Source organism: Copadichromis virginalis, linkage group LG23 (genome assembly GCF_057382275.1).
Source record: "Copadichromis virginalis isolate Kocher_CV1m ecotype Utaka linkage group LG23, C_Virginalis_male_GT1.1, whole genome shotgun sequence".
Lineage (NCBI taxonomy): Eukaryota > Metazoa > Chordata > Actinopteri > Cichliformes > Cichlidae > Copadichromis > Copadichromis virginalis.
This window is the reverse complement of record NC_140639.1, coordinates 20,778,750-20,798,680: the sequence shown is the minus strand read 5'-3', so window position 1 is coordinate 20,798,680 and position 19,931 is coordinate 20,778,750. Positions and strand designations below refer to the sequence as shown.

At 39.0% G+C, this 19,931-nt stretch overlaps 1 protein-coding gene across 4 annotated transcripts in view; it reads left to right on the top strand.

Annotated features, from left to right (window-relative positions):
- Nucleotides 1–19,931, top strand: part of LOC146680770 (kalirin-like) — a 59,085-nt gene that overhangs the window by 25,490 nt on the left and 13,664 nt on the right. For 3 of the 4 annotated variants that reach the window (XM_085449889.1, XM_085449888.1, XM_085449887.1), the window contains 20 exons: nucleotides 359–521; nucleotides 674–789; nucleotides 1,219–1,341; nucleotides 1,989–2,171; nucleotides 2,540–2,664; nucleotides 2,755–2,821; nucleotides 2,927–3,036; nucleotides 3,236–3,305; nucleotides 3,394–3,483; nucleotides 5,213–5,305; nucleotides 6,490–6,601; nucleotides 7,605–7,795; nucleotides 7,905–8,006; nucleotides 8,097–8,251; nucleotides 8,980–9,082; nucleotides 11,200–11,361; nucleotides 12,411–12,603; nucleotides 18,426–18,482; nucleotides 18,578–18,684; nucleotides 19,778–19,909. In XM_085449889.1, the coding sequence (XP_085306015.1) occupies nucleotides 359–521; nucleotides 674–789; nucleotides 1,219–1,341; nucleotides 1,989–2,171; nucleotides 2,540–2,664; nucleotides 2,755–2,821; nucleotides 2,927–3,036; nucleotides 3,236–3,305; nucleotides 3,394–3,483; nucleotides 5,213–5,305; nucleotides 6,490–6,601; nucleotides 7,605–7,795; nucleotides 7,905–8,006; nucleotides 8,097–8,251; nucleotides 8,980–9,082; nucleotides 11,200–11,361; nucleotides 12,411–12,603; nucleotides 18,426–18,482; nucleotides 18,578–18,684; nucleotides 19,778–19,909 (2,454 nt within the window). Of the gene's footprint in view, nucleotides 1–358; nucleotides 522–673; nucleotides 790–1,218; nucleotides 1,342–1,988; nucleotides 2,172–2,539; nucleotides 2,665–2,754; nucleotides 2,822–2,926; nucleotides 3,037–3,235; nucleotides 3,306–3,393; nucleotides 3,484–5,212; nucleotides 5,306–6,489; nucleotides 6,602–7,604; nucleotides 7,796–7,904; nucleotides 8,007–8,096; nucleotides 8,252–8,979; nucleotides 9,083–11,199; nucleotides 11,362–12,410; nucleotides 12,604–18,425; nucleotides 18,483–18,577; nucleotides 18,685–18,900; nucleotides 19,346–19,777; nucleotides 19,910–19,931 lie in introns of those variants that run through there. The other variant, XM_085449890.1, reaches the window with a different exon arrangement.

Sequence of the window (19,931 nt, the reverse complement as noted above, 5' to 3'; positions counted from 1 at the left end):
TTAAATTTAGCAGTCCCAAAACATCCAGCATGAGTTTGTTTATTTTGACCAGAGCATTTATGAAAGTTGTACGATCTGGGCCAATCGTACAAGTGTTATCAAAGTGCTTCCCTAATCAAGTCTTTCTACTTGGCATGCATCTTGGTAACTATTTGAGCAATTATTTGTAAGTGCTTGTGGAGAAAATGGCAAGTTAAACTTTACTAAACCTGGTAATAAAGTTTGATTTTGGATGGAGTGAGCCAAGCCTCCCACAATGCTGAAACTGTCGGCAGTAATGATCGATCATAGATATATTCGGGCTTATTCGAGTGCCATGTCTTTTTCTCATAATGTCTGTGGTGTTGGTCATCGACAGGCCTGCACTCTGGCCAGACGGAACGCCGAAGTTTTCCTCAAGTACATTCACCGTAACAGTGTCACCATGGCGACCATCTCTGGCCACAGTGTCACCGTCTCCGGGGTAACAGGGGTTGCAGAGGTCACTGGGCACTCCAGGGTGCCCGAGCAACAGGTCAAAGGTGAACAAAAATATATACATGAGAAATATTCAAGCATTTGTTGGTGTAAATACAGAATTACAGTGGAGCTGGGATCACTTCTTGAGGAACACCACACTTAATGGCAAACTATAGTGGTAATTTGACTTACCCAGATGTGTCTGTGCACTCAGGTATCCTCAGTGAGCTCCTCCAGAGAGAAAACAGAGTTCTTCATTTCTGGACTTTAAAGAAACGTAGACTGGATCAATGCCAGCAGTATCTGATGTTCCAGAGTCACGCTCAGCAGGTAGATGCGGTCTGCTAAATTATTAGCACTGTTATTCATGCTCATTAACAACAAAATCAGCAAATCATATACACTGATCGGGTGTAACATAACATTATGACCACTGACAGCTGGCTCATGTGGTCTGTTCCAACAGACAAGCTACTGTATCAAACAACTTGGATTCTCAAGCATACAAAGTTGCTTCCTTTTTCAATCTTACATGATAGTAAATTAAATATTTTGTCATTTGAAACATTGTGCTGTTGTTTTGTCCAGCATGATACATTTTTCAGTTTTCTGTTGAGTAGGTCAAAATACTAATCAGTTAACACAGTAATTGTGTTGCATGAAAAGTCTCGCATACTCTCTGGGTGTTCGCATCATATTTTGGAAATGCTGACTTTGAGTTATTAACGGACATCTGTCTAATGTGTCCTTTTGTTGTAGGCTCTGGATTGGCTACAACAGTCAGGGGACCACTACCTGGCCACACACACATCACCTGGGGCGACAGTGGCTGAGACGCAAGAACTGCAGATCCAACACAGGGAGTTCTGCATTTCTGCCAAGGTGTGTTTTTTTCCATAGTTTATTGAAATGTATATCATATTTTATCACTTTCTATGAACAGTACTTCCTAGTAAGATAATTAATTAGTTAATGTAGTCTGAGCTCATGTTTGGATTGCTCAGCAGCCTTATGATGCACACGCTGAGGGGCCAATGACCCTCTAGCCAAAGCATCTGTTTGAAAAGACTGTTAATATTTTGTTTGATACTCACAAAAGCAGAGCAGCAAACAGCTATGAACTAAGGCCATCTGTGTACCAGTCCACGTGTCAGTCAAAGAAACCATATGCTCTCATAATGCAGACTAAGTCTTAATAGGTGAGCACTTTACTCTTCAGTGTTGATTGTTTGTGCACAGAGAAAGATGCCAGAAAATCCCTTAAAGAGAAACAAAAGGCCATTATGAGATGCAAAACAAACGCTAAGAGACGTATTGTGATCAAGGAGATACTGAACAGCTACAAAGAGACCACGAGAGATGTAGAACAACCCAACAAAATTCAGAAAATCAAACCATTTTTATGGATATTAAAGTATTTCCCAGCTCCATTTTGTGTCCTGAATATGATTAAAATCAGGAAAAGTGCTAGCAAGCCACATGTTGTTGTGAGGTTGAATTTAACTAAACTATGACCTTGTTTCTGTCAGCATACGCAGGAAAAGGTTCACCTGCTAATACAGCTGGCCGAGAGCATGCTGGCTAAAGGCCACGCCCACCGCACTGAGCTCCGTCGTTGTGTTTCTACGGTTGACAAACGCTACCGGGACTTCACCGTCAGGATGGGGCAGTACCGGCACCTGCTGGAGACGGCACTGGGAGGCTGCTCGCAGGTAAACGACACAAGTACTGACTGTGGAGCAGGAACTCTCCACATTTGAAAGCGAAAACATGTGAGTGAGTGAGATGTGATTCTTAGTGTTTTTGCAATAAACACATCAACATTTACTTATGTGTGAACCTTTGCATTTAAAGTTTATTTCCATGTAAAACAGGTTATGATTGAATAATTTGAAGGACTATATGATACAAATGCAGCTTTTTGAATTATTAGCAACATACAAGCTGCAAATGTGTGAAATTAGAAGGCAGATCTGTTGCTGTACTTCTATGATTATTCAGATTTAGAAAATGTATATTAAAAATAAATATAAATGTATGTGTGTTTTAGTGAGTTTACTTTGTATAGTTTTCCTCTCAGGATAATAAGGACTTGGAGCTCGAGCTGATCCCCAACAGTCTGTCAGACTCCGACCCCGAAGTCAACCTGTCCGATCCGAGCCACCAAGTCAGTGATGAGAAGAGACGTTCCGCCCGCAAGAAAGAGTGAGTACTCTGATATTACTGATATTAGTATAGATATTACTGGTAGCAGTACTACTGCAGTACTCTGATAACACCTGTGTGTGTCCTCAGGTACATCATGGCTGAGCTCCTTCAGACAGAAAGAGTCTATGTCAGAGATCTGCAGGAGTGTATTGAGGTATATTTTCAGAATTCGTGGGTTCTGATTACTGGATGTGACGCAACACAGTACTACATAATACTAAATTGTACTTTCTGCTGTTAATACGATTACCTGCTGCAGACATACCTGTGGGAGATGACGAGCGGCTCAGAGGACGTCCCGCCTGGCCTTGTAAACAAGGACGATATTGTGTTTGGAAACATCCAGGATATCTACGAGTTCCACAACAGGTACCACTAAATATCCTGCTAAATGTGCGATAACACTGCAATATTCTAATGGATGTATTACATTAGGAAACATCCAGGACATCTATGAGTTTTAAACATCTCCAAACTGCATGTTTAGATATCATAGGTCCATAACTGTGATTAAAAGAATATTAAAATGCATTTAGAGAAAATTAATATTTTCTCTGTGTTTTTGCAGTATTTTCCTGAAGGAGCTGGAAAACTATGAACAACTTCCTGAGGATGTTGGACACTGCTTTGTCACCTGGGTATAATCCTTTTTTTTTAGATGTCAGGTTGATTATTTATTTTAAACCTACAGAGCTAATGATTAATCTGTGTTTATTTCCCTATCAGGCTGATAAGTTCCACATGTACGTGACGTACTGCAGGAACAAACCAGACTCCAGTTTACTCATCCAACAACATGGCGTGGCGTTCTTTGAGGTCTTTTTCAAACACCACAAACATCAACTTAACAACTTAATATTAGCCAGTAGTTTAGTTGGGTAGCACTTTATTTATCTTCATTCCAAATATTATTTTTTAAATATATAAGAGTTTCATCAATGAAAGTTTGGATTTCACTAAAACACAGCTATGTTTACGGCTTTCCTGTGTTTTCTGGACTCATGTCAAGCAAAACCTGGCAGCTTCATCTTCTTCAGCAGACTTTGAAACTTTGAGGTTGGAAATTTGTGAATGTGACACCTAATGCCACAGAAATGTAAACTAAGCTGGCGAAACCAAGGTCCCTCAATTCACTGTGGAAAAAAATAAGATCTACCTGGGATCAGTTGTCTCATTTAGAGCCCAACATTCAGATATCTGTGATTCTAGCAGTTTTGTCATTACCGTTCCCCAAGAGACAAAACAAAGTATCAACCAACCCAGAGATTAGTTCCATCACACCAGAAGTACACTCCATCAGTCAGTCACCATGTTTGACTATGAGGTTTAGACACTGAGCCAACAGAAAGAAGAAAAGCTAAATGGTCTAGATTTCCCTAGATACAGTTTCCCGTGAAAAGTCGGATCACAGAAAAAGATCTTGGAAAAATGTTGGTAAAAGCATTTGTTAACCTCCTAATATTATCCAGGCGGTGTCTTTAGAGTTAGTTTCACATCTACCCTTCTTTATGAAGAATTCCTTCTTGCTGAATGGAAATCTTACAATAGAAGAACTCCAAGGCCAAAATGCCTGTAAGAGACTTGATTTGACATTTAACACCTTCGAGCATGTTTCTAAAACACAACCCAGCACTACTGCTAAAATGTTCACCAGCAAGCTGGTGGAAGTTAATAGATTAACACAGATGGAAGGACACGCAAATTATCCAAGATTTTCACCATCCAGAGAACCATCTCGACAGCCTGACATGAATTCAGTTTATGGACATCCAGTCTCCAGTGACTAATTAGAGGCTTAAATTAAGTAACGAATAAACAAGGAACTGGAAATTTGGTTTAGCATATCTGGGTTTCCACCACAAAAGTCATCAACCTCAGCATCTTTGAGTGATCTAGCCTACTGTAAACTGTAAGAGTTGAACAAATAAAACAGCATTACAACTTTTGTCTGGTTCTTTATTCTGATATTGATGGATGAACATAGGCCACATCTGTAACACACTGTTAGAAACCATGTTTAAATCACAGATAGCATACACATTGGGCTATTTGTGGCTAAATTACAGCACTGCTAAATGTTTTTTAGCCATCTATCGTCCAAATGCCACAACACATGTGACTTCTGGCCCAAATAACATGGACCTGTGGTTGAACTGAGACAACCAGACTCACCTTGAACTGGTCACCAGTCAAGGCTAACTGTGGTCCAAAGAAAACTGCAAAAATAGGCCAAGTTTGTGCTATTTCATGATGTGTTTGGAATTTAACAAATCCACTTTTCAAGCTCCCAAAACATCAGTTCTTGAGTTTACAGTACAGTTTACTATTTACTTGGTTCAGTTTCCCCTGTAATACTAATATAAGAGAAATAAATAAAAATAAGTGCAACCATAGGAAACATAACCAAGAAGATAAAAAAGAGCTTATGGGACCATAAAACAAAGTGTGAGTCACCAACAAATGTGGTTTGAATTTTATTGGACTGCTTTAAAGCTTGATTAATGATCTTTTATATGATCTCTAACATTTTATTTTGTGTGTACAGGAGGTCCAGAGAAGACACGGTCTAGCAAACTCCATCTCTTCGGCTCTCATCAAGCCTGTTCAGAGGATCACCAAATACCAGCTGCTGCTCAAGGTACGCCCTGAATTTCTTTTACGTTTCCCCCACATTCAAAACACACGAGAACGAAGTGTTTCCCACAGAGCTCCAAACTGTTTTTGTTTAGAAGGCTGTTAAATTTAGAGGAAGCCTCGGAAATGTTTCATCCCTCTGGCTGTTTGGAAAACACGGCGCCTCAGAGGATTTTTTCTGAGCACAGCTTTCAATCCCGAATACTTTATATGGAGCCCAGAGGACACAGCGTGTGTGCCTGGAATAATGAATGAAAAGCGCTTCGTGTCAGTTTGAAAACTTTGTTGTAACTCAGCAGCAGCAGGAGGCTGAAGGTGCCGAACACGTAACCCCCTTTAGACTGAGCTTCATTTCTTTATGTTGCCACTTTGTCTGTTCAGGGTGATGTTTTAACTGTTTTTCAAACTCTTTAATACTTCAAACCAGAGCAGTGAAGAAATATACAAAGTGAAGCTTCTGCAGGGTTGCCCTATTTTTTTTGCTGATGGCCATGAGGGAGGTGACTTCTGTTGTAAAACTAAGGCTGATTCTATGGAAGTCTATGAGGAAATGACTCCTCACTTGACCTCTAATTGTCTCAGTGTGTGTGTGTGTGTGTGTTTGGGGGGGGGGAGGGGGGGGATTATGGGGACATTGTGTTTTTCTTTTTGAACAGGTTTATTGAGATATTTGGCTTGTTTGTTTGGTGGGTTTATGGCAACATCTTGCTTGTTTTTTGGTGAGCTTTGGAGAACATCTTGCTGGCGGGTTTCTGGGGATATTTGGCCTGTTTTTGGTGCCTTTATTGGGACATATGACTGTTTCTGGCAGGCATATGAGGACATCTTGGTTGTTTGTTTGTTTTTTGGCAGTTATAAGGAGATATTTTGTTTATTTCTTAGCGTATTTATGGCGACATGCTCTTTGTTTTTTGGCAGGTTTGTGGGAATATCTGGCTTTTTTGGGGGGCAGGTTTGGGCTTAATTCTCTAAAATATCTGCAATCATATATTTTAAACATGGAGAAATGCGCTACTCTTTTATACAACTTCCTTTGCAGCTTTTTAAAAAATATTAAAATCACCCACAAACCATTATAATATAAAACTCAAACATCTTTTTATCACTGTGAAGATTTCTCACAGAGTTCAGCACTTCATTTTCCAGGGAAAACACTGATGAACCTGTATATGTGTTAATGTGATGCAGGAGCTGCTAGCGTGCTGTGAGGAGGGAAAAGGCGAGATAAAGGAAGGCCTGGATGTGATGCTGAGCGTCCCAAAGAGAGCAAACGATGCTATGCACGTTAGCATGCTGGAAGGTGACACAGAATATTTTTCACATGAAGTCAGGACATATTATGAATTGTTCCGGTCGTTATCTAATGAAGAACTTCATACAGTACTGTCAAGGAGCCACCCCTCATTTCTTTATATTCTGCTTCCAGGAAGTGAAGCTTTCTTGTGTTATTTTTAAGTGGTCTTAATCAATAGTTTTCCAGGCTTTCTGAAGGTCTCACCTGGCTTTTCAGAAGAATTTCTTCTTTGCTAAGACACTTAACAGTGACCTTTGAATCATTCAAGCATAAAATGCACCAAACTCATGTGACAACTTAGCAGAGAGCTAATTTTAAATTATGTCTTTAAACACTTTGTTAAAAAACCACATCTGCTCTCATTTCTTTAGCTGAATCTGTGAAAAACACCAAAAGATAACACGGTTTGGCAGCAGAGAGGTAAAACAGTTTACAGTCATCTGTAAAACACGGTAGAGGCTCTGTCATGGTTTGGAGCCAGTGGTGTTGGAGATAGTGCTCAAATTGATAAATTATCAACACAGAAAATACCATCAGATTCTGACCCAGATAGGAAATTAATTAATAATTAATTAATAGATTGGCCTCCCCAGAGCCTGGACTTCAACATTATTGAAGTAGTGTGGGATCATGTTGACAGAGAACAGAGCGAAAGGCTGAAACATCCAAAGAAGAGCTTTGAATGTCCTTCAAGAAGCCTATTCCTGAAGACGACTTAAAGAAATGACAAGAAAGCTGCCTAAGAGAGTTCAGTCTGTGCTGGAGAATAAAGGTGGTCACACCAAATATTGACTTTCAAGCTCGTTAAAATAGTAAAAGCTGTATTTGCATGTGTGTTTCGACATGTTCAAATAAATCACTGCACCTATTTCACATTTTAGTAAGTAAAAAGCAACGGGGAGTCGCTCAAGACTTTTGTAAAGTAATGTATAAACTTTAAAAGGTTAAAACTAAAAGCAAAACTTGACAGAAATGTCTTGGAGGCTCCTCACTGTCTTGTATCTTGCAGGTGTGGAGGATGGTCTGGATGTTCAGGGCGAGCTCCTGCTGCAGGACTCCTTCCTGGTTTGGGAGCCGAAGTCTTTGATCAGAAAGGGGCGGGACCGACACCTCTTCCTGTTCGAGTTGTCACTCATCTTCAGCAAGGAGATCAAAGACTCATCTGGACGGACCAAATACATCTACAAGAGCAGGCTGAGGGTAAGGACAACGTCCAGCTTTGCTCCGTTCAAATCAAAAAAGTACAAATGGAACTAATTTGGCTGAAGATATTGTACAAAGTTTCTCTTACTTCTTGTCTCTGTCTCAGACCTCTGAGCTCGGTGTAACAGAGCACATAGAGGGCGACCCCTGTAAGTTTGCACTGTGGGTTGGACGAACGCCAACCTCAGACAACAAGACAGTCCTAAAGGTGTGTGCTCCTGTCAATGAATGAGTGAGTAAACATTCATACAGTGATGGTTCGATCTAAGGAATAATCCTTCTTTTTGTTTACTTTTAGGCATCATCTTTGGAGCTGAAGCAGGAGTGGGTTCGTAGCATTCGGCAGGTGATCCAGGAGAGGCGGGGTCACTTGCGGGGGGCACTTAGGGAGCCCATCCCCCTCCCCAAGACCCCCAACCCCACGCTGGGGCGACAGCGCAGCATCAACCGCAGGTCAGCTCACACAGATGGCCTTTAAACAGTAATACTGACGCCTGACCTGTTATATCGACAGCCCTAATTCTCAGTGCTGCTAATATTTGAACTCCAAACTCCAGTGAGAAAGCACTTATTTTATTTCTGCTATTAAGATTTATGTGCTTAATATATAAAAACTGTTTGTGTCAGACTTAAGTTTACTTCCACTTGGAGTACACCTGGTCTCTGAAACCATTACAGGTTTCCAATCAATCGAATGTGGCATCCACGAAGTCCCAGCTCATGAAGGATATTCATAAGTTTCTCATGTTGGATCGGGTCAAAGGTTTTTTCCAATTGTGTTTATGAATGTCCTTATTACTTTAAAATTACAGGAGCCCATACATAAAAGTGACCGAACGTTTTAAACATAGCCAGTTAAATCTGAAACCTTTATTACTCCTGGGTTTGAGCTGTTGGTTGGATAAATCAGGAAAGTTATGGACAACCTCTTAAGCTTTTAGAAATGTTAACAGACCTTTTATATCATTTCCTGACTTTTCCTACCCAAGAGGAAGAAAATAGTTGATGTCTTAGTCAATAAAGGAAAAAGTGCTTCAGACTTATAGTAGAAGAAATAAGAAGCGCAGACTGACGAGGAAAACAAACTAGATTAAAAGATCGCACATAGCGTCCACATACTTTTGACCTGTGAGAGTATTTTGAACCCTAGAACACAACCCGAATGTTTTTGTTTGTTTCAGGGAGACGAGCGAGGACGCAGACAGTCTGGGTGATGCCAGCAGTCAACCCGACACCGTCTCCATCGCCTCCCGAACGTCACAAAACACCGCAGACAGCGACAAGGTAACACACACACACACACAGTCGCACGCACACTCACAGACACGCTGTGAGAGGGTGTGTCGAGCAGTCGTATGACCTCACTGCTGCTGCAGCTGGCTGGGTGTGTGTTTTTGGTGTGCTTGAGGGAGTTTCCACTATTCATGGTCGGACTCCTTCAAGAAACTTTCACTGCTCTGCTCTCCTGATGAGGTACGTTTCATTTATTTTACCCGCTTCTCATTAGTGGGGCCAGTGGCAGTGACCTCTGACCTTGGAAACTCTGACCCTGCTGGCTTGTGCTCTGATTTGTGAGACAGTTAAGAGAGGAAGGTGGACGACTTTATTTTTTACTGCGTTGGTGACTATAACACGGTGAAAAAGAAAAAATACACTTTTTTTGTCACTGTGAGGAGTTAAAGGGACAGCATGTAAGTGGCGACAATAATAACGAGTCTAAATTGATCCATCAGAGCAAGAAAACATTTAAATAAGGAACATTTCTGCATTTTCATGAATTTATCCTTACAATGTTCAGCACGATATGATATATCGTGCTGAATATGAGTATTCAGAAGATTACTAGAAAAAAATTAAATGTTTATGAAAAATAAAATCCACCAAAAAGGTAAATCTTAATAAGATGTCAGGAAAAAAATGCAAAATAAACATTTTAGATATATTAAAACAATTATATACAACTATTTCAATAAAGATAAAAAATGTAAATTATAATCAAAATATTATGTTATACACAAAGTTAACATTGAAAACACTACTTTTAAATTAGTATTTTAAATAAACCTTTTATTTTAAAATAAATCTTTGGATAAAAAATACAATTTTACAGTTTTAGAAAAGATAAAATTAAAAATTAAATTTTTACAAAATAAAAATTAAATATAAAAATTAATTATCTGAAAAGTTTTTTTTCATGTTTAAAGATAAAATAACATAAAAGTATTTAGAAAATTTCTGAAAAATCCCTGTTTTATAGCTAATTAAATGAATGTAAATTAATTAATTAATTAATAAATACCAGTATACGTGTGAATAAAATAATATGAGTACTGCAACCTAGTTCCTTATTGGAAATATATCCGTCTGTCCTGTCCAACTTTTTGGGCTCTCTGTCAGTCTTTGAGATCACTGTGACAGTTGACACAGCGACCTCTGACCTTTCTGACAGACCTTTGCTTCCTCCCTGAACGCACACATCTATTCACATCTGTGTTGGATTTTTTGGGGAACACCCGTCTCATTCCCTGCGGACGCTACAAGTGTTTTCTCTTCCAGCTGCAGCCCACGTGTTGGAGCTCACAGTCAGCGGTAACCACGGTGACCAGATCACATGATGTTTTATGCTGCTCTCTGGGCCAATCAGAGAAAGGCTGTTTTTGGATGATATGAGAGGCTTTCATGGTTTGTGGTTTGGTCATGTTTCTGCTGAATTGAAGTGACTTTCACTCATCAGCTCTCAGTTCGAGTCATTTAAACCCAACAGACGGCTTTTTGGTTGGCTGAGAAGCCAGAAAAGCTTGATCCATGTTTCTATATGTTTGCATATTGACCATAGATTACGTAGATATAGAAGCAGCTTATTAGCTCTCAGGAGAAAAGAAAGTTGACCCTTTTTCAGATGAACAGAATCAGCATTCTGGGATTTCCTCACCTGGATGTTTGAGCATGCATCAAGACAAACATCTCCACACTGTTGAACTTTATAGGCATAGCTCATAGTCTTGAAGTTATCTGAGACTTTGTTCTTTATTAATAGTTTATATTGTATTTAGTGTCTTTGTAATCTGGAACTCATTCCTGCCTTGCAGCTTGAAACACGTTAAGTCTTATTTTTAGCCGTCTGCAGGGAATAAAGTCATATCTCAGACTGCTCCCTCACTTTATTCTGAATTTTCCTGGTTTTATCATTTGGAGAAATAGAGGTTGTACGCTCCCAGTGAGCTGCATGGGAGTGAGGTCATGGACTCCAGGAGACACCTCTCTGCATACTGAGTGCGAATGAATGTCTGCTTCTCTCAGAGCTTGGAGCACTGATGCTAATGATGCTGTTATTATCGTTTAACAACACGGCGGTGACACCTTCCGCCTGTAAATAATCTGTCCTACCTGTCTGCGTGCAGCTGTCAGGAGGCTGCGAGTTAGTCGTGGTGTTGTTGGATTTCTCTGCCGGAGGACCGGGAGAGATCAGTGTTCGCTGCGGTCAGACGGTGGAGCTGGTGGAGCGCTCAGCAGATCGGCCCGGGTGGTGTCTGGTCAGAACCACAGATCAAACACCTCAACAGGTAATTAGCATCCAGAAGACAAAACAAAACATCCCAGCAAATAATAAACAAACTAAATGTCCCCACATGTAGCAAAACTTCCTGTCTTGCCCCATCAACCCCCACCAGTTGTGACAGATGGCCACCCCTCCCTGAGCCTCGTTCTGCTGGAGGTTTCTTCCTGTTAAAACAGAGTTTTTCCTTCCCACTGTTGCCAAGTGCGTACTCATAGGGAGTTGTCTGATTATTGGGATTTTCCCTGTATTATTGTCTTTGCCTTGCAATATTAAGCACCTTGAGGCAACTGTTGCTGTGATTTGGTGCTATATAAATAAAACAGAATTAAAATATTTATCTCTGCAGAATTATATTCATACTTTTTTCTTACACATTGTTTCACAGCGTTTGGCAAACTTGACTTCCTGATAGAAGATATCTGTTTCTATGATGCCAATTTATCTTTAAACATATTAACTTTGACTGTCCTTGTGGTCTGAAACATTTTTCTTTTCTTTTTTTAAAAAAATTCTTTCTACTTCAAGTTATACATTAAGAAGTTCTGATCTTTTTAATGTCCCTTTTGGATTAAAGGAAGTTGGTAAGAAAGCTTTAAAGTTTCCGGATTAAGTTCCCTGCTGTGGTCCAGAGCAGCTGAGGGAATGAGAAAAGCACTAAAGGGTCTACTAATAGATCCAAAGTATCGTGTGCCAGTAAAAGTCAGATTTTTACTGAGGGACTTTAGATGAAAGAAACAAACCGGTTGAGCTTAGAAAATTAGCAGATTATTTTATATGATGGGTTGGACAACTGATGTAATGAATGATCTCAGACACAAGAACCTCAGATTTCTATCTAACCATTAAAACCAGTGACACACTCACTGAGTCAAAGGGGGCTGTTAAGCAGATTAGCAACAAATATCCCCATAAGTGACAAATACAATGAAGGTCCCCACGTGTAACAAAGGCAAGAACTTATAGCCATAAGTACCGTTAAAGTGTGTGAGAGGGTTTCCTTGTTTTTCTGATGCTCAACCATCCCTCTAACATCGCTGCTGTGTTTCCTCACAGGAGGGTCTACTGCCCATGAGCACCCTCTGCCTGTCGCACTCCCACAGTGCAGCCGATATGGAGGGACTGCTCCCAGCCTCCACCACATCCTCCAGCACCTCTTCTACAAGCACCACCACCTCCTCCTCCTGCAACTCATCCTCTACCACCATCACCTCCACCTCTAACTCCTCCACTGTGAGCGCCGGGAGGGGTGAGTACCCAGAGAACTTATTGCCTGTGTTCCCATCAGCCCCAAAGGGACCTGACTGTAATCACAGATATTAATGATGCTCTAACTGCTATTTGCAGGAAAAAAAATCTAAAAAAGTGATTCCTGAGAAAACATACCTTCTAAAACAACAGCGTGGTCATTTTTAAACTGCTGCAGCACATCCCTTGTTTGCTCGATGTCACTTCCTGTTTAGCCAGAGGCAATTTTAAACATCCTCACGCTGTATGTGTCCCACATCCTCGCTCTCTCTCTGTGCCACCTAAATATTTAAATCCATGTTTGTAAAGTTGTAAACACACTTGAGTCCTTGAGTGCTTGTCCCATAGCTGAGCATGAAAAATTAAATGCGCTTTGTGTCTGTCAGACTCTGCCGCTTCACATTAACATCACAGCTTTATGAGCTTCAAGGAGATGGTCCACAGTAATGAGGAAACATCTCAAAATGCAGCTTTGGCTATAAGCTTCTGGGAAACTGAACTGTTAATCATAACTCTGATCATCACACAAGTCTGCAATGAAATATTTCCATCTTTTTGATCTAAATAAGACAAATTTAGGATGTTTGATTAGCCCCTTTTTCTTTTAAATGTAAATATTTAAAGAACATTTTTACCTAAATTGCAAATATGAACATTAACCTGACTATGAAATATTTTGGGTGCAGTGTATTTTTTGCATACAGGTATAACAGAATAACTTTAGTGTTTTGTTTTTTTTAACTTGAGTATGAACCTATACAAAAAGCTGAAAGATATTAAAAAAAACTGTTTTATTGATTAAAAAAATACACTGTATCGGATTCATATCGGAATCGGCAGATATCCAAATTTATGATATCGGTATCGGTATCGGACATACAAAAGTGGTATCGTGCCATCTCTAGTTCATAGTAATTAAAAACAAATGAAACAAACAACAGTTTTCACATTACCTTTCTTATAAAGCGTGGTTGTTCTATCCTTGCTGGTGTTTTCTGCCGGTATCCAACTCCATGTGTTTGCAACAAACTTGCCTTTTTTTTTGCAAAACTCCAAAACACTGCCCCTAGCGTCCTGGAGCACTTCCGTTGTGTTTTGGAGTTTGTACGTGTTTTGGAGTTTGTACGTGTTTTGGAGTTTGTACGTGTTTTGGAGTTTATACGTGCTTTGTCTCTAGGGGACACTGTACTGAACATTTTATTTTGAAAATTCACTGTATTCTCTAATAAGTGTGTTATAATTTCATGAATTTTGTCATCAGACAACAAACACAGGCTGTGTAGATTTTTTACGATTAGCCAACACACAGACTTCATTGTAACAGGAGTGACTAGTCATCTATTGTAGCTTTATTGATGGAGTCTACAATGAATAAAAATAAAAGTACCACAGATGCATAGTGGGGCCTTTTACTGTTTTACAGATACCAAAAAAAAAAAAAAAACCCAAAGAAAACAACAAAATAAAATTAGTTTAAGTTAAAAATTAATAAAAAGTAAAACTGTCATTGTGCCAGAGAGCAGTGCAAATTGCATTAATATGTAATTTGCACACTATAAATCTAATAAACAGCTGGAAGAAGGTGTAATACAGAAATATGTGTGTCTTCAACTCTCTCAACATAAGTAGTACTCCACAGAAGGAAAATAAATGAATCCAAGCAGCTATCATACTTCACACAAGTTTCAATACATAACAAAACAAGAAACAGACTTGTCATGTCGAGTAACACGTATTGCCTTTTTAATCGTTTTTACTATGAGTAACATGACACAGAACAAAAATGCCTATGTAGTTTCAGTGGAAACAGAAAAGTGACCACAGCACTGAGTGTGGCCTCGACCTGTGTGGCAACTTTTTCCCAACTTTAATCTGTAATCTGGTTTGGCAAGGTGTTTGAAATGCGCACACACACACACACACACACACACACACACACACACGGTTAAACATTGACCTGAAGGAGTTTCACACAGACAGGAATCTACAGTTTATCATCCTGACTGTGTATGTGTGTGTGTGTGTGTGTGTGTGTGTGTGTGGCGACCCGCTGGGTGTTCTTCCTCGTTACAAACAATAGAAGCTTTAGTTAAAAATAAACTCCTTTTTAGCAGTCGTGTTTATTTTTATTCATGCTTTGTTTTGTGTTTTATGGAGTTTTATTTTATATTTTGTTCCAAATAAACTTGTTTTATTTTTCATATCATTTTACCTATTGTAAAAAAACATTTTTTATAATTTTTTAATTTGGTTTTATTATTATTATATTTTATTCATTTTATGTAGTGTTTTTTCTCACTTTGTTTATACTTCACTTGATTTTATGTAGTACTTTTATTACTCTACCATTTTATTATTACTTCGCTTATTATTTTAAATTATTTTAAGGTTTTTTCTTTTCATTCATAGGTTATTTATTTTATTACATTTATCATTGTAATTGACTTGTGTTAGTTTATTATTACTATTACTCTATAAGCCACTCCCCCACAGCATCTAAACCCACCCTCTGTGGGTTTAGATGCTGTGGCTCCACCCCCCAGACCTCTGACTCTTGTTTAGTGTCATTCAGCTGAGAGCAGAGAAACACCTCTGTCAGTCAGTCTGCCTCTTTCTTAATATCTCTCTGAATGGACTGATGTGGAAGCATGCGGCGGGGCAGAGGTGCATGCTGGGATTGTTCGGGCATTTGGGAATGGATTGTGCACGAGCGAGAGGACGAGCGAGGTGGGTTCACACTGAGAGAGTGAGAGAGAGACAGAAAGAGAGAGAGAGTGACGGGTGTTGGAGAAAATATATGGGTGTGCAATGGTTAATAAGTAATAGGTGTGTGTGTGTGTGTGTGTGTGTGTGTGTGTGCGCGCCTTTACAGCAAACAGCGCTGCAAGAATGTGAACGATGTGTGAATATGCATGTGTGTGTGTGTGTTGTGAACAGGACACGCAGGTTTTCCTTTTTTGTATGAAAGACCTCACACACACACAAAGTAACACAGTGCAGACAGTAGGTGTGCGTGTGTGTGTGTCCTTCAGTGATTATTTTACAATAATCAGACTGACTAACTGGTGGATTTGTTTGAGTTTTAAGCAGCCATATTCATATCCACAATAATCAGCAGAGGTCTGTCCGTAATAAGAATCTCTTGCTGTTGTTTTCAGCTGGCAAACAACAAAAATGTCAGACAGTCACAGTTTGTAAAGCATGATTTTACACTGAGACTAAATCCACATGAATGTTAGGAAATCAGCAGAGTTTCATCAACATAAAACCAAATTTGAGAGAAAAAGCAAATGAATGCCTGTTTCCATCCACACCTGCCAGGTTAATATAATTTTGACTGAGCAAAGTTTCCTAATGTATGGTCAAAACTGTTGATCAGGATGTGCCAGAACAAGATGTTTCTGTTCCTATATCTTTGATGTCGCCCTTCCACACTTTCTTCTGATTGGTGGACTTCTGGAAGCTTGCCGAGGGGCAACATTCAACCATTTGTCAGATTCAAGTCTTTTATTTTGTGTGCATGGAGACGATTGTCACCTTTCAATAAGAAACCTAGTTTAATGTCAAAAGCGTGGATTTTGTCCAGAAAGAGCGGGTAAGCATCACCACGGCAACAAAGAAATAAAGCTTTAAAGATCTGGAAGTTGTATTTTAGCCCAAACAAGCGGGGTTTTTTTGTAAATCCAACACAGGAGTTTGTAATGCCTAAACCTGACTGAAAGTCATATTTTTAAGTAATAACACCTTTAAAAAAAATAATTCTGGGTAAAACACAACTGAAATACACAAAATCAGTCAAATATTTATTTATTCAAATGCTCACTCTTTAAGGAAAATGTGCTCAGTGTAACCTGAATGTATTTCATTTGACCAGATTCCATTAAAAAGTAACATTTTACATTTTGTTACATGTAACAAAATAACATTCTTGCAAAAATACAAATTATTTGTAAAAATCTGTTGTGTGTATGATTCGAACTCGGGTCTCTGAAAATCTGAAATGATTTGCCCCGACACCACCAACCTCCTGACGTGGGCTGCTGTTATTATCTGATACACGTGCATGAATCAGAACATGGAAACACTGACGGGAAGTCTTGAAAAATGTCATCAGAAGGTTGTCTGCTCTCAGTGACGGCCATAAAAAAGAAATAATTAACTATTGACTTTAGTTTGGGGTACAGTAAATGTAGTGAACATTGTCCCATTACGTAAGAATTAAATAAACTTTAGTCTTAGACACAATGCAAGATAACTACATGAAGCTGCTTCTTAGTTATGAAAGGAAAATTCCACCAGGGTCGTTTTGAATATTTAATTATTCTCATTCAAACATAAACTAAAGGAAAAACTTCAAACAACACCCTCAAAGAAGTCTTTGTGCCCAAACTCTTCTTTCTACAGTAAAATATTGATTCCAGTAGATCTCATGTGTCAGAACTACTTGCACTAAATACTGTTATTTAGTGGTTCACCGAAGCGGAGGCAGCAGGAGTTCAATTGTTCTGAGGTAAAACGCTGCCGTCAGTGGGCTCTGCTGGCTGCAAAGTGTTGTAACAACTTGTCTGAGGTCAAATAAGGCAGCGTATATCTAAATATACCACACACCTACTCTACGGCTGATTTTAAGTCATTAAAATAAATATCAGTTCTAATCTATCATAATCAGTGTGTCTGCATGTATTAATTGTTATTAATGGAGTTATCTTTAATCACTTTTATTCATTATTTCATGTGTGCTGAACATACTGGATTCTTTTAATCTCAGTTTGTATATTTATTTATTGTTTATTTTGCAGGTTTTTGTACTTTCACAAGTTAAGCATTAACTTTTAAGTCATAGATGCTCACATATATTTACATGTAATATTATTTTATTGATCTGTTTTCAAAATCATATTGTAATGCACTTGATTTTTTTTACAGCCTGTAGTTGTAATTTTTGAGATTTTTTTGTTTGTGTTTGTAGTTTTATGCTAATAGTTTATTCATTCATTCGTCAGGTTCTTTGTGAGTCCTGTCTCTGTGCCTTTTTGTTATTTTGCTCACTTTTCTGTGTGGTTTAGGGTTTTACTTGTGAATCACTTTAAACTTCAGGTTTAAACGAAAGATTCTATTAAAATTAAATTAAGCTAGGGTAACTAGCTATCAGTAAGTCCCTCATACCTCCTTACTTCAAAGAAACCAACTATCTTTCATGACTGGTGTGCATGCTTTTTTGCTGAGTTAAGGTTGTTAAATTTTCCTTGTTGAGGGCTTAAAAAGCATGAAATTAGATTTCCAGAAGTGTTCATATAACTTAATACAACAATTTTTAGTCTTCTGCTAAAGAAGAAGAAGAAACTGTGTTATTTGTGTCTTTCGGGCTTCACAGTAGTTTCTGTTTTTCTCATTTAACCTCACACCTTCTGGTATTTCCAGTCCAGTTTTTTCTTGTTAACAGTCTGATAATTAGGGCTGGGCTATAGCACACCGTTCACGGTAATACTGGTATAATGTTGGGCTACGATAAGAAAATGAAATATTGCGATAGAATATGGGTAAAACGCCTTTTGGTTAAACTGTCAGCAAGGAATTTGCATTTTCACTGATTGTTTTTTATATATAACTTTAATGCACATAAAAAACAGCTGCTTGGTTTAGTGAAAATACATTGATTTTTTTTTCCACTAATAAAGTTGTGGAGTTGTAAAGTATTTTGTCTAGTGTCAATTATATCGTCAGTTATATCATTATCACAAATTTTCAAATGTATATCGTGATAAATATTTTTGGTCATATCGCCCTGCTCGACTGATAATCTGTTTTTCTTTGTGTCTGCAGAGTCGAGTTTGTACAGCTCTGAAAGTTCAGGCCTCCAGACTCAGACTACTAGCCAAAGTGAGACCACAGTAATAACTCTGAGCACCCATTGCACTCAGAAAAGACAGCACTAAAACTCACCTCTGACCCCTCCCTGCCTTTTCTTCTCTCAGGTGCCACCTCTCCCACAGTGTTTGGAGTGGGAGGGGCTCCAGCAGGAGGCGCTGTGGGCTCACCGGGGGCGAAGCGGAGCGGCTCTGGAACCGGGAACACTCTAAAGGTAACAGCTCGCTGTGAACTGAAATGGGAGAATTTGGGTCAAATGTGTTAACATAAAGCGGCTTGAGGAGGGCTTTAGTTATCTTAATTGTGGGTTCTCTGGTATTCTCAAAGGGAAATGCAGATATGCACTTTGTGTGTTTGTTGTGATTTGTTAATGCTGTGGTTTATGGTCAAAAATACTAAAGAGGAGTTATTGTGTTTGTTTTTATTCTAGGACTCCACTCCAGTGGCTTTGCATTATTCACAGCTAAAAATAATCCTTCTTTGTCTTAGAAAAGCAGTTCATTTGTGTCTCAGACAGTCTACTTTAGCTTCTGTCTCCCATCAGTCCACAAACTTTTTTACTTCTACTTGGGCGTCTTTCTGAAAACTTGCTGAGGGGGCAGCATCCAGAGCTGCCAAGGTGTCATTTTGGAAACACAGCATTCAGAGCAGTCATAAGAATTGAGCTCTGGGTTCATAATATTTACTTTTGCATATGTTCACATCATTACATGAAATCTGAAACTTTGGTTAAAATGAGCATTTGATACTGTAACTTTAAATAGCTCCCCTTTAAATGTAATGGATTATTAAAGTTGGAAGCATTAGCTCACAGGAAATGTTTCCTCAGTTTTTATCATTGTGTCTAAATTGTATGAGTGTTGATGTGTAATCATAGCTGAATCTTGTTTTGTGCATAAATGAGTGTTAAAAAATATATAAAAGAAAAGTAAAATTGTTGGTGAAGAGCCAAAATTTATTTTAAGGTTGTGTTTTAAATAGTTAAGAGAAGCTCTTTTAAAAAACAGATAGTGGAAAACCTTCTGTAGATCAAGAAAATCTCCACAAATTGCTCTTCATATTTTAAACTTGGACTGGATTCATGCAGTTCTCAGCACATCCTATCAGCACACTATGAACTAAAATGTAGTTTAAAACCAGATGACCACATTTGTAACGTGCTGGGTGACATTGATGAAGCTCGTATCACAGGTAACTCTGGACTCCTGAGTTTTTAGTCCCATTTGTACCAGCTGTATGAACCGTAGCCTTGGTGATACAATACTCAGTGGCATCAATAACGGTAACTACATTAACTGTTGCTGCAGCGCTGGTTGACTAGTCCGGTGCGGAGGCTGAGTCAGGGAAAAGCCGATGGACAGAAGAAACCGCCAATCAGGACGAGGAGGCGGGACAACAGGACAGAGATGACCACACCCCTCACAGGAAATGCGCAAATGGTGTGTAGACACCCATCCAAAT